Source organism: Aythya marila (assembly GCF_965140915.1).
Source record: "Aythya marila genome assembly, chromosome: 3".
Lineage (NCBI taxonomy): Eukaryota > Metazoa > Chordata > Aves > Anseriformes > Anatidae > Aythya > Aythya marila.
Genome location: NC_139044.1, coordinates 83321414 through 83335518, shown reverse-complemented (window position 1 = coordinate 83335518; position 14105 = coordinate 83321414). Strand labels below are relative to the sequence as shown.

Below are 14105 nucleotides of genomic sequence, written 5' to 3'. Positions count from 1 at the left end.
AGCACAGGTTTTACAGTTCATTGAAGAATAAAGTTCATTGAAGAATAAAATTCCATACAGCCATGTAACTTCTGTTTCTCAAGAGTCGTCTTCTTCTCTGTACAGCAGAACAAGATTTGTTTACTTGTGTATGCTTTTGGGCAGGATGCATTTTGTTTGGGATATACATACTTTTCTTTGGTGTGGTCACCAAAGTACAGACAAAAATCATCCCATGATTTTTTGGGCTGATGAGCTTCCCAGGCTGGATCTCTTAGATGTTGCCCCTGATTTCCATTGCCTTTGCAATGTATTCCGAACACATTTCGCTGTCAGAAAATGGAAAATGCAAACTGTCAGGGAATGGAAAAAGGATATTTGTGACCCTGCCTTTGGAAAACACATTGCAACATTCTGAGCTGCAGTGCAAGTGTCACTTGTAACCTTAAGAACTACTTAATATTAGCAGATCATGCTATGCACTATGAAAAGTACATAGGAAGAACTACAAGATATAGGTCTGTTTCTTCATTGGAAGAAACATGGAAAAAAACCTTCTTTAGATCAGCATGTCAATTGGCTTACAATAGATTTGTACCTGGAATATTCTTAATGTCAGAATAGAGATTTCTAACCATCCCAGGTTGAAGGTACCAAATTCAACATATATTATATACATATAACATATATTCTTGGCTTTATCACAGAATACACTACATCTGTTCTTTATCACTGTTACTAAGAGCTGTGGTGTTTCTTTCTGCCTATTCCCAAAAAACATCTGACTAAACAAGTCAACTGAAGAGGTGTGATGGCATTTTCCTCCAACATGGAAAACTGTCTTAACAGCTTTTTGTTTAGCTGACTGCAGACTGCAGGACCACTCAGACTGCAGAAATACTTGTGGTCTTTCAGAGATGTAATGGCCACAGAAATCTGTAAGATGCTTTTGTAAAATAATTATTACTGGAGAATGTCCAAATTTGTATTACTAATAGGAAAACTTGTTGATGTCTGGTGAGAGCTTATTTAGAAGACCCTGTAGTCCATTTTTACTGCTGACAAGCCAAATCTTTGACAAAATCAAATCTGGCTTCAATGTCAAAGATTAAAAATGACTGTTCTTGATTTAAGCACAACCAAGCCTCCTAACTTTCATATGTCACTCACTCTGCCAGGCCCAGCTTTCATCCAAGCCCTGGGGCTTTGCATGATCTTGCTGTTCAACATATTTGAAAAGAAAGATCTTCAGTCTTGCTGTAAGAAGATCTATCTGGCAAAAGCCCCAGCAGCTACCATTCTACAAATGACACCCCTGCATATCCTGGAAGGGACTTTACATGGAAGGCACCAATCCTCACCTTAGACCTCTGAGCCACTCAGGCTCTCATTTAACCTCAACCCTAATCTTTACAGGAAGCATAAATTCAAGACTGACAGTACCCTTCAGTGTTCACCATAAAAGATTAATCACTTTTCATTTCAACCTGTCTCAATTATCACAGGCCTGTTCGTTTGCCAAACCCAGCAATGTATACTATAGTTTGTTCCATTCCACCTATTAGGAGAACTTTAATCATAATCTAAAAGCATTAATACAGTAAAGAGAACTCCATAACCCATTTAATTAGCTATGAGTCTTCCCCAGAGAGCCCTACATGCAGAGAGTGAAACTTCCATGACAGTACTAAAGACAGACTCAAAGGCAGTTAATAGCGATTCTGCCCATCCTAAAGTAGACATATAGCGGGTAATGAATGCAGTTGCTCTCCATGCTGTACTGACTAGAGTTGTTAGGACAAGCCTCCTTTGCCATTTGAAATGGCCCTAAGGTGCTTAAGACATATCGACAGATGTGGCTTATCTGTGTTCTTCCAGAGGTCTTACAGATCTTTGTGAATCTGGAAGTCAATCAGGGTATCAAGGGTTATTTTAAACAGCATCAGACACCTACACTGACTCCAAGGAGAGATTCTGAGATAATAGCAACTGAGATATCTAAAACTTTATAGGGATGACAGAATAATTATTTGATATGTTTCAAAACTGGTCAGGAGGAACAATAATGTTCCAAAAATTAAGGGAATCATATTGCAGTATTCCAGAACCTGAAGTCTAATGGGCAGAAGCAGAGGTACCTTAAGGAATTTGGAGGATGTAGACCCCATAAGCTAATTCTCTAATCACACATTGTGATTAATAGCTACAAGGATGCCAATAAACTAAATGGGGTCAGGGCATGAGTCTGACATCTGGTATATTAACAGCCCAGATAGCATGGTTCTTGACGCAGTTTCGAACTGTGCCAAGAAGCACTCATGTAACAACACTGTGGTTAGCCAGGAGTTAGCTAAAGTCATAGATTATTCCAAGCAGGCATTGGTGGGTAACAGAGTTTATCTTTATGGAAGCCGTGCCATGCCAGTTGGCCTGGGTCTGTTGGTCTGAGCCAAAGAATGGATTTCAGGCTGTTTTATTTAGTTCTGCCTAGAAAAATAGCCAATAAAGCAGCAGTTACTGTCAAATGTGAAGGGACAACATCTGTTGTCCTTGGTAATACATCCTAGTTTACCTTTCAGTCCTACAGATTCTCAATGACCTAAGTTTGTGTAGCCTTTTACCAGAGGAATATCCCTACCACAGGCATGTTCTTCTACAATTGAAGGTCCCTGGGGAAGCCATTCAGATAAGAACACAAGTAAACAATCTCCCCAGCCATCAAGAATCCCATGATGTAACATGCAAATAGGGTAGCAGACTTAACTTGGGGAATTTAACTTAATTTCTGGGCAATTAACATAAATATTTAATGACTGATTCATGTCTTGGGAAACAAAACAAAACAAAACAAAATAATAGACAAATTTCGAATATCTGTCCTCCACCTTTCCCAGGCTCATCTTCACTGTCAGGCTCATTTCACCTCAAACACCTCTCTGTGGTGGTTTTACTCAGGTGGGCAGCTGAGCTCCACCACAACCACTCTCTCTGAGGTCAATACATAAAGGTTTCTCTCTGCTGTTCCTTCCTTTTCACTCTTTTAGTATGCTCCAGTGTGGGTCCTCTGCAGACTGTAGTCCTTTTTGGGGTGTACCCGATCCAATGTTGGCTCACCCACAGCTGCAGTCCCTTCAGGCAATTTTTTTTTTTTTTTTTTAAAGAATTATTATTTTTTGAAAAAGAATTTCAAAGAACCAGTTTCTCACAACTCTAAAAATAGAAAGCACTAGCTTCCGTATTTGGACTTCTAATTTAGTGGGGTTTGCATCATTTTAATTTGAACCATGGGGAAAACTGCAATACATTGTCAGCAACAAGCCTCGTATTGCAAAGATTCCTGCACATTAGTAATTAGGAATATGAAAAATGCACTTGTTTACAGGCAATAGTTTTTCCACTAGTATTTAATTCCCTAACAATCAGTTAGGTGCACATAAGCATTTGAGGATGGGCAGAGCAGGTAATTAGTGGGAGAAGAAAACAGCATCTGACATAATACTTGAGAAACAAGCAAATGATTTCAGTATGTATATTCTGACAGAAGGTCTAACTCTTTGACAGAATTCTAGGCATAGTACTCTTGGGAACTGTACATCATTATCATGGTAAGGTTGGACTGGTGCTTAGGGACATGGTTTAGTGGGTGACATTGGTAGCATGGTGATGGTTGGACTAGATGATCTTGAAGGTCTTTTCTGACCTTAATTATTCAAATACTCTATGGTATCTATCCCAAGCATTAACCCACCTCTAGGTTGTACCAATTGCACATGGGCAGCTGAAAGCTAATTGTACTTGACTTCACTTCTGAACAGGTATGGCCATGTTTGCCCCAAACCTACATGCATTTCTGGGTCTAAAAAGTGACCCTCCCACTGTTTGAAATAACTTGGGCATAAACAATTTATTTACTTTTTTATTATTAACAAATTGCAAATGAACAAACAGTTCTTCCTTGACAATAACAATGAATCACTTCTTACTGCTGGAGAACGAACCATTGCGTAAGTTACCCACTACATCCACACAGGAAATTAAAGGTTCTGCAGTGTCTGCACAGCTTCAGACCATCTTTTCCTACTGCTATTTTCAAAGCTGATGTCTGTGCCCTACAGCTCACAGCAAGCAGCTCATAGAGTTCAACTAAGCGCACCCCCCAGGTGCTTCATTCCTCTGTGAGCAGCTTTCATCGCTGGGCGGAGCTCAACAGAGCTACCCCTGACGTTTTTTGAAGTGGATGATGTAAATGGATCTTTGTTACTGAAGCTTTTCACAAGTTTTGTTTTCAAACTTTTAATTTAAAAAAGGGCAAATTCCGAAAAACGCCTGTTCCTCAGCGCTCCGCCTCGGGCCCCGCCTCGCCTCAGCCTACGGCGGGCAGGAACGAACGAGCCACAGGGGGAAGGCACTGCGCATGCGCGTGGGCCCGCCTCGTGCCCCACCCCCCCGCCCGCCGCCGCGGCTTAACGCGCACGCGCGCCTTCGTGGCGGGAAACCACCCGCGGCTGCCCTATTTAAACGGGGCCGCGAAGCGCGCGCGTGCGCGCGGCGCAGGCGCAGCGGGCGGGGCGCTGGGCGCACGCGCGCCGTTTCCCTGGCAGCTGGGGTTGTTTTCGGCTGAACCACCTGCGTGGCGCTGCGGGGGGGGGAGGGGAGCGAGGGCGAGACCATTGGAGGAGTGGGGCGGGGGCGGCCGCAGCAGCAGCAGTACCGGTACTGGCGGCAGCGGCACGTGAGTCGGGGCCGGGGGGCGGGGGGAGGGGGGAGCGCTGCGCCCCGCGGCCGTTGGGGCCGGGCCCCGCTGGGGCGGGGGCTCTGCCTGGCGGCCCCCGCTGCGCCTCAGGCGTCCCCGGGGCGCTTACGGGGTGACTGTAATAAAGTTAGATTCAAAGATAGCGCGAACGCCCGTTTCTTAAAGAAAATAAATAAAAATAGATGTTGTAAGGCACGTTTAAAAAATCCCTGATTCGTAAATCCGAGGGGTTCGGCTACCAGGCGGCTGGTTTTATCGAAAGGAATAAAAATAAACAAAGCCTGGTGCTATGCGCGTTTCCAGCCTCCCTAGGTGGCACTCGCTTGTTGCAGTAGTTAAAAAAATAAATAAATAAAAAATAAAAAGAAAAGTGGTTTTTAGTTCAGGGAAATCCTCCAACGTGCAGTTATGTTCTGTCAGCTCAGCTTCCAAAGCGGTCCGAGTGGGGTAGGGAACTTGTCAGTTCCCTGTGTGGGAAATATAAACAGTAAATATAAACAGTGAAAATGGCCTCTATTCTGCTTCATTATAACATAAATTGCTTCTGAGATCGTCTAATTGTTATGGTGATTAATAAAAGTCCTTTCCTGAAAGGTGCGGCTCATGACGTGCTTTGCATTGAGAACACCTATTTTGCAGATGCGGAATACAGAGACTTACTCTGTCGTAAAACACCGTGAAAATAACAGAAGTTTGATGTAGATTTGTTTAGAAACAGGGGGGAAGATATTAGAGGAGAAAAAGTTAAATCAGTTTCAGGGAGGTGTCTAGTAATTCCTGGAAGTTTTCATGATTTAGTTTTCCTAGCTATTTCTGTCGCCTGGAATATACCTCTGTTCCCAAATACACATTTTTTGTCATTCCTGGATTGCTTTTTGTTAACTAACATGGAAAAGATCAAATATAGTCAGGCAAAAGTGCATCTTGCCAGTTTAATCTCGATGATAACAGGGTTTATACAGATTGGGGCTCTGTGGTTGCTGAACTCCAGTGTAAGATTAAATCTCTCCTATTTTAAGGTGAGATTAGACTGAGTAAACGCTCTTGTTCTTACCCTGTTGATTAAGGATTTATATTTACACAAGGCTAATAGTTGCTTTAATGCACCATGTCAAATGTCATGTAATTCTAAATTGCAAGTGTATATGAAATAAAAGGATGATCATTATAGGACTTCATCTCATTTTTATTGTTGCAAGAGGATAGATTATTTACCGAATACATAGAGGTAAATAGAAAATGATGCAGTCACTGGTGAACTTGGTGAATCTATGCATTTTACAGAGAGCACTGGTACATATAAGATGAGTCAAGCCTTTGGAAATGTGTTTGTTCCATTACAATCACAAGGATCTTCAAAATTAATTTAGCTGCAGGTTTGTTTGTTTGTTTTTGTGGTATGGTTCATTTGTCCTTTGGTTATAAAATTATTTCAGTAGTTGAAACATGTATGCACTTCAGTAGTTGTGCTGTTTTGTTATGCATAACCCCTTACTTTTGTTTTTAAACTTGAGAGCACTTAATTATAAACAACAAATGAAATGATTATTTTTTTTGGAGAGGTGGTTGAAGTCACTGAACTAATCATAACAGAATCTTGTGTGTTCTTGTCATTCACCACGAATGAATAAAGTGATTAAATGTGCTGTTTTTTATCTTGTTTTCAACTCCTTCAAATTACAAATATTTTTTAGCTGATTGTGAATCAACTACTTGAAAAGCAGCACTTAATGACTATTACTTTTAAAATGGTCCTTTTGCATAATAGGCTAAATTTCAATGGTAGATTTACTTTCAGTAATATTTTCTGTTTTTCATTTCCTGTAAGAATTAGGCATTTGTGTTATTTTTAACAGTTATTGTTCAGTTGTGACAGTAAAGCTTTGCTTTACCAGTCAAAACATTTTTTAGTAAGGGAAAATATTCCTACCCTGTGGGTGAAAGCATGAAATTACACAACAAAACATTTCCTGTGAAGTCACTTCTGGTCATCCTTGTAAATTTCAAACATCCCGAGGCGCTGTTGGATACTTAGTATAAATGCTTTGCTTAGTACACAAAATAAACTCATGACACCTGGAAACTGACTAAGCAGCACTTCTTTAATCCCAAACCAACCCTTGTGCTTTGCTTTTTTTTTTTTGTTTGTTTGTTTGTTGTTTATTTTTAATTTGGTTTGGTTTTGCAAGCAGGCAGGCCAAACTACCGTAAGTAAGAAATATGAAATGACCTGAAAGTTTGTAGCCTGTGGGAGGACAAAGAAGAAGCAAATAACACTGTGAAAGAGAAATGAGAGGAATCTGAGGGTACTGTAGTGCAGATGCTGGGGCACATAAGCATGTACTTGTAAAATACGTTTGCCCAGGAGTGATTTATAGTATTGAGGCAAGTGGTGTGCATGGCCTACTTTCATGCTGTTAAACTTTCCTAGCTCCAAATCAGTGTCCACTTGCCAACTGCCTGTTAATAACAATCTATCATCCATACTAACTCCTAAACCGTATTGCAGGAGTTGTTGGAGGAGTGCTAGCTAGATGGGTTGCACCAAGGCTGTGCCAAGGCTGATTTAACAATATTTACTGGTATGTCTTAATTTACTAGGACTGGTGTAGTCTGGGTATCCGGTGAATGTGCGAGTGGCATCTAACAGAAGGTGTTCTGCAGGGAGGACTTGGAGCTGCTGCCTGATGTGCTGTTGGAAGGGCAGGTGGGTATGGTAGTGTGCTGCATGGAAGGCTCAGGGGAACATAACATACTCATAGAAAGCTAGGTTTCATTAGTTCCACTGTTTACAAAACAGCTTTTTCTGTTAAAGTTTTTTTGTGAAACATTATGATTTTTTTTTTGATGAAAAGATAAAGCTGTGTAATAGTTTTATTTGCCTTCCAGCTTTGGTTTGAATTACATTTGTAAGATTTTCTTCACAACCAGGAGGGCCTAACATTTTTTCTTTAAAGGAATGAGTTTCATGTGATTTCTTGTCTGCTTTATGTAAAATACAACTGCTTTATGTAAATTTAAATATTTAGGGATTTGCAATAAAGTTAGGTTAGCTGGCAGCTATGAACCTTTTCATGGTAGGCTATCACTTGGCTAAAATGTGACTTAGTTCATGATGCTATCAGACAGGAAACTGATTAGAAAAGCTTCAATATAAATGGCTGCATGGTTCACTATTTAAATACGCTGTACAGTTGTTATTATTTTTGTGTTTGTGGTGTTGCTGTTTGATTTTTTAAGATTGGAGAACTGCAGTACTGAAATATTGGCTATTATCTAGAAAAATACCTATTTTTATTGCCATAGCAGTTTAGCAGTTCTTTTACTTGCTCTCAGGTAATTAAGTTTCTCATATGCTGAGAATTCTGATCTGAGATCTGAGAGAACTTCTCATAATTTAGAGAAATACTTATTTCTAGACCATTTGTGTAAAAGGCCTGTACTCATTCTTGATATCAATTAGTGTGCATTCAATTTGTAGCTTCAAGTCTATGGACAAGTTACGTTAATTAAAGTTGTTAATTACTTTAAACAGAATGGTGAATTCTGAGGAAGAAGCAGCTGGTGTGCTGAGCTGCTTTTAACCAAGGACTGAAAATGCCAGCAGGTAAGAACCCTTTGTGTTTCATTTCTAATGTGTATTTTATAGTCAGACTAATATAATATGAGTTACTTCTGTCCATAAATTTTTTATCTTGCATTGTTTCTATTTTGAGTCCATACTTAGAGCTGATTTTCAAAGCATTGTTTTTGTTACTATTTTTTGTTTTACATGGAGGCTTCTGTAAATGTCTTGGTTAAAATGACAAATATGCTATAGCTGAGGATTCAGTAGCCTTTTTTCATGGTGTGACACAATGCCTTTTTAATACTTTCATTGCAGGTTAAGCATTACTTAGGTGGGAGGGCAGAGGGCTAGAATACCTACCACTTCAAGGATTGAGATACTGGTGATAGCACTGTCATAGAAGTCAGGGGCTATCAGGGCTATAGCTGATTTCAAATCCATGGGCGCTCCTGCCTCTTGCAGGTGGTGCTCTTCTGGCTTCCAGGCTCAGTAAGAGCCCAGAGCTGCCCCTTCTCCTGGGGACAGTTCGTCACCTCCATTGTCAGTGTCATCTGCTTTGGCTGACCCAAGGTTTGCTTGCCACTTGATCTCCATGTGTGTACTGTTCAAAAATCTCCTTTCTTCTTGAAACTGTAAACAGTGCCAGTTTCAGCAACAAGTAGCAGTGTGGCTTGTTTGTACAATGTTGCTGAGTTACCCTCCTGCAGTTTATAGTCAGTGGAAATTTTTAACTGAATACTAAGCAAATTTCTTGGTAAATTTTTCCTGATTAAAGTAATTCCTCTCTACTGAAATTGTAAAGCACAATTAGGCAGTCTTATACCGATGGTGATTATTGAATCATAATCCAATTTTCTTTTTTTCAGTTGAAAGTGAGGCAAAGGCAAAAACCAAAGTTCGCTTTGAGGAAATCTTCCGACGTCATGCTGGCCTAACAGACAACAAGAAATCAAAGAAAAAGAAGTTCCACTCTCAAGAGAATATTGTGGTAAGTTTGAACACAGCCAAGCTTTGTTTGGTTGCCTTCCTTAGTGGAAAAAGACCACGAAAATGTATTGTAGAAAGGAGATATAAACAGATATATATATATATATATATATATATATATATATTTATTTATTTAATTATAATTTTTTAAAAGTATAAAGTGTATTTCTGCCTGTATCTTTTGGTTTTGATGTGGCTTTTATTTATTGTTTATGTACCACAAATTGATCCTTGTAATTCAGAGATATGCCAAAATTATTTGGAGTGTAACATTGGTAAAGAGTAAGTGGTGTACACAGGTATGGACTCATTTGAAGTCTGTCAATACTTTTTCTTCCAGTTTTTCGGAAAAGATTTAAGATTTTCAAATTCAGTATTGACTTCAGTGCGAGTTGGAATGATGGACTTCTGGGATCATGGCCATAGCAGTATTTGCTTTTGAGAGTAATAATACATCTGTGAATTGAGAACCAATGAGAGTTTAGGTAATCAACTTCATTACATTCCCTAAAGTTAATGGTATAAGTATCTACAAAAAATATTAAATAACAACATTTGAAATGTGTTTTTTCATTTTGATCTCTGTAATCAGCATATTTCTACATGTGCTGAACTTTCTTTCTTTACATGTGTATTAAGGAGTTCACCTGTTTTTAAGATATTTGCCTTAGCTTGTGACTTGAAGGTTAGGAATGCATTTATCAACCTGTCTTTATGGTTAGATGACATCTTTGTGGCATATTTTCCATTAAAAGAGCCTGTGAGATTCCTCTAAATTATGGTTCATGTTGTAACTTTTTTTCTGAGTAGAAAAATAAATGTTTGTCTTATATATCCCAATTATTGACTTGTAATGTTTGGAATTTCAAAAGAAAGAAAATTGATTAAAAGGCAAATGTTCCTTTTTTAAAATTTTTTTTCCTGTTAGACTTTGTTGTCAATCTTTTTTCTTGCAATTGCATCCATACCACATGTTGGAAGTGAATGTTCATTCTTTTATAACTTAGTTAAGACACAGAAATGATATTTTCTAGAATATCAAAATTGTACATGTATTTACAATGTAACTACTCTGAATACACTTGTATACAAAACTTAGAGTTATAATACAGAATGCAACTATGTATTACTCTCATATTTTAAGCTTACTTTGGTTTTAAAACTGGTTTTTATTCCTGAAGATTCTCATGTAAAACACTACTGTCTTGGAGTTGGCCAGAAACACTTGCAGTATAGTCATGGTGAGCTGAAGCAAAAGCTGGTGGCACACAAGCAAATTAAGAAGCATTTTTAGTATCAGTGTGAAAGCCTAACTTTATGGTTTTGGTGAAGCTATAAACTTAAACCTGCCAAAGTACTGAAGCACTAAGAACTTGAGAAGAACCTGTATTGAAATATTGCAAAGACCATTTTGAGTATTTCCTTAATGTCTGGCAAAGATGTAAGAGCTCAGGTTGATATTTTCCATGCTGGTTGCATTCTGGTAGAAATTTCTGTAAAAGCTTCAGCTTTCTTAGTAAGCAATAAATGTGTGTGGGAGAAGAGGAGATGGAGGGGGTTGTTTGGTTCTGTTACAGTTTTGTTCACTTCATGTAACTTAATTGTGTAGTGTTTCATGTCTTGAAATAACATGGAATTTTCAGCAGTGGTTGTCTTTGTGTCACATAATTGCCATAAATGTTTTCCCGGGTTTGACCAGAAACAGGTCATGGCTGAGAGTGTGTTTCCAATGGAAATGTTCCAGGCTGTTGCTTTTGTCCTTACTAAACCTTGCTTTTCTTGAAGTAATAAAACTTCCTGTCATAGGCCACTGTTTCCTTGAAACCTGAGTTTGGAACTGCAGGAGGCTGCTGTGATTTTAAATGTCAGAAGTGAGGGTAAAGAGACCTCTTGCCTGCTATGCTCTGTGTGCCCATTGTCTGGAGAGAAAAGAAGCAGAATGACTGGAAGGGGAAAAGCCATGACAGTAGGGCAGGATGGGTTCCAAGCCACAACTGATAGGTATGAAGGGATAGGAATGGAGATGGAGATGTCAGCTATGGTCAGTGAAAGGTCTGCCTTGTCATTCAGCTTTTGCAGCTGAACTGTTTTTTCTAACTGTTTTTTCAGTTCAAGTGTGTTACGAACAGGTGATTGCTTTTAGTTCTTTTGCCCTTCATTTCAGATGGAGGATCTATACCAGTATCCATGTCTCCACCTAAGACAATCTGATGCAAATAATGTTTTAATTATTATATTTAATTAAATGGTATGCATAGAAAACGTGGTCTGAATTAAGATCACACAGGCTGTGTCTGAAAAATTAGTTTCAACTACAGTCCTGAAACAGCTTTGTGTTGCTTGCATCTTTTAATGTTCCTGGAATTTGCAGCAGTTTGTGATTGTATTTTCCTTCATTATGAGGAGATTCTGTTTTTTGTTTGTTGGTGGTTTTTTTTGTTCTGAAAAGTAAATTTCCTATAATCAAGTGACTGTGTACTGTATTTTTGTGGACAAATATTTTTGATTGTAGGCATCATAAATAAAAGGTTCTAGTAAATATTTCAAGCAGGATTTTGCAACAACTAGATTTGTTTTAGGAAATAATTCTTGCTTGCCAAAGTTATTTTAGAAACTCTCAAGCAGGTCAGGTATGAGTTTGTTATTGTTTGTTTGGGGTTTCTCAATGAATTCCACTTTATGTGGCTTGTAGTTTAACACCAATAGGTAGCCAGTCACCATACAGATGCTCTCTCACTCCCCCTCCTCAACAGGATGGGGAGAAAAATACAATAGGAGAAAAAAAAAAAAAGCTTGTGGGTTCAGATGAGGACAAGGAGATAATTCATGAATTACTGTCACAGACAAAACAGACTCAGTTTAGGGAGATTAATGTAATTTATTGCTAACTGATAACAGACTAGAGCAGTGAGAACCAAAAGCAAACTACAAACAACTGCAACCCTCTTTTACTTCCCACCCACCAAGAGGCACAGGGAAATGAGGGCTCCCTAATGTTTTGTCTCCACCGCTCCCTCACAGTCCCTCCCTGCCCCTGCTCCCCGTGGGGTCCCTCCCATGGATGCCGTCCTTCCCGAACTGAGCCTGCGGAGGCTGCCCACAGGCAGCAGCTCTTCAAGAATGGCTCCAATGTGGGTCCGTGACATGGGGTCTGTCAGGAGCAAACTGCTCCAGCATGGGGCCCCCACGGGTGGGCGGCAGCTCCCCACAGACTCCCTGCTCCTGCATGGGCTCCTCTCCACGGGCTGCAGCTCCGGCCCGGGGCCTGCTCCTGCGGGGGCTCTCCATGGGCCGCAGCCTCCTCCAGGCCACATCCACCTGCTCCACCGGGGGCTCCTCCACCCATGGGGGGGGCTGCAGCGTGGAGATCTGCTCCATGTGGGACCCATGGGCTGCAGGGGGACAGCCTGCTCCACCAGGGGCCTCTCCCTGCACAGCCCGCAGGGGAACTGCTGCTGCCTGCCTGGAGCAGCTCCTGCGCTGACCTGGGGGTCTGCAGGTAGAGCTGGTTCTCCAACATTTTCTCACTCCTCTCTCCTAGCTGCTGTTGTGCAGCAGTTTATTCCCTTCCTTAAATCTGCTCTCTGAGAGGCCCACCTAGCATTGCTCCCTGGCTTGACTCTGGCCAGCAGCATGTCCCTTTTGGAGCTGGCTGGAGTTGGCTCTGATTTGACATGGGGCGGCTGTTGGGCTCTTCTCACAGAGGCCACCTCTGCAGAGTCCCCTCCCCTCACAGAGCCCTCCTGCTACCAAAACCTTGCCATGTAAGCCCAGTACAGGGCTTAATGCATTAATAATTTAAAAAAAAAAAAAAAAAAGCATAACCTTAGTTATGGTTGCTGATTTGTCTTAACAACTGTTGGTGTGTTTTAACCTAGATTCCAAATGCTCTGCAGTTAAAGCCTATTGGAAGAGGAGGTGGATAATTTATTAACGTTACTTTCTTTTTTTCAGGTTTTGCAGAGCTCATTGCTTTAAATACTATTTTCTTTCCCTTACTTCATTCTCTATTTCAAGTTATTTATATGTGTTCTTCCACATAAATCATTGATTTATGAATAAAAAGGATGTTAGTGGTCTATTTCAGAAAAAAAAAAAGGCAATGGTAGGTGATGGTACAAGACAGGCCTTTTCATGATTTCATATTGAGATAATTTAAACTATTTTTAGATGTGGGGAGCTAAAAATAAAGACACCTACTGAAAAGTTACATGAATGGGTTTTGATTTTTCTGATATATTTGATAAGTATGCTTAAATTAGGTTCTAGACACTTACTCATTTCACAGAATCAGAGAATGGTTGAGGTTGGAAGGGACCTCTGAAGATCATCACGGCCAACCCCCCTGCAGAGCAGGATCATCTTGCTTCCTAGGCACATTGCCCAGGATCACACTCAGGCGGGTTTTGAATATCTCCAAAGAAGGAGACTCCACAACCTCTCTGGGCAACCTGTTCCAGTGCTCTGTAATCCTCACAGTAAAGAAATGTTTCTCCATAGAACTTCCCGTGTTTCAGTTTGTGCCTGTTGTCTCTTTATATTTTATTAGGATAGTGTTGTTTAATATGTAGACTGAGTAATTCTAGTTAGTGCATTTTACAACTTCCTAGTTTCAGACTTCAGCTGTTAAACTTTTTTTTTTTTGTCATGCTGCTTTTATTTGACGATTTTCCTGTACAAATAATAAACTTCTGTGATTTTTCCCTTCTGTGTTTTTACTCATGTAATTCCAACTTTTTCTTTCTTCTGCTTATTCATTTGTCAATAGTTACAATACTTTCCTTGCTCTCCATGCTATCTCTTTGAATGTCACATGTG

The 14105-nt window shown here is 40.0% G+C and overlaps 1 protein-coding gene across 5 annotated transcripts in view; it reads left to right on the top strand.

The window, feature by feature from the left end:
- The first annotated feature begins 4665 nt into the window (after positions 1–4665).
- AHI1 (Abelson helper integration site 1) overlaps positions 4666–14105 on the top strand; it is a 93084-nt gene continuing 83644 nt past the window's right edge. For 4 of the 5 annotated variants that reach the window (XM_082757990.1, XM_082757991.1, XM_082757989.1 and 1 more), the window contains exons 1-4: positions 4666–4711; positions 7334–7439; positions 8268–8339; positions 9167–9288. In XM_082757990.1, the coding sequence (XP_082614116.1) occupies positions 8330–8339; positions 9167–9288 (132 nt within the window). In that variant the 5' untranslated portion in view covers positions 4666–4711; positions 7334–7439; positions 8268–8329. Of the gene's footprint in view, positions 4712–6016; positions 6109–7333; positions 7440–8267; positions 8340–9166; positions 9289–14105 lie in introns of all 5 variants that reach the window. The other variant, XM_082757988.1, reaches the window with a different exon arrangement.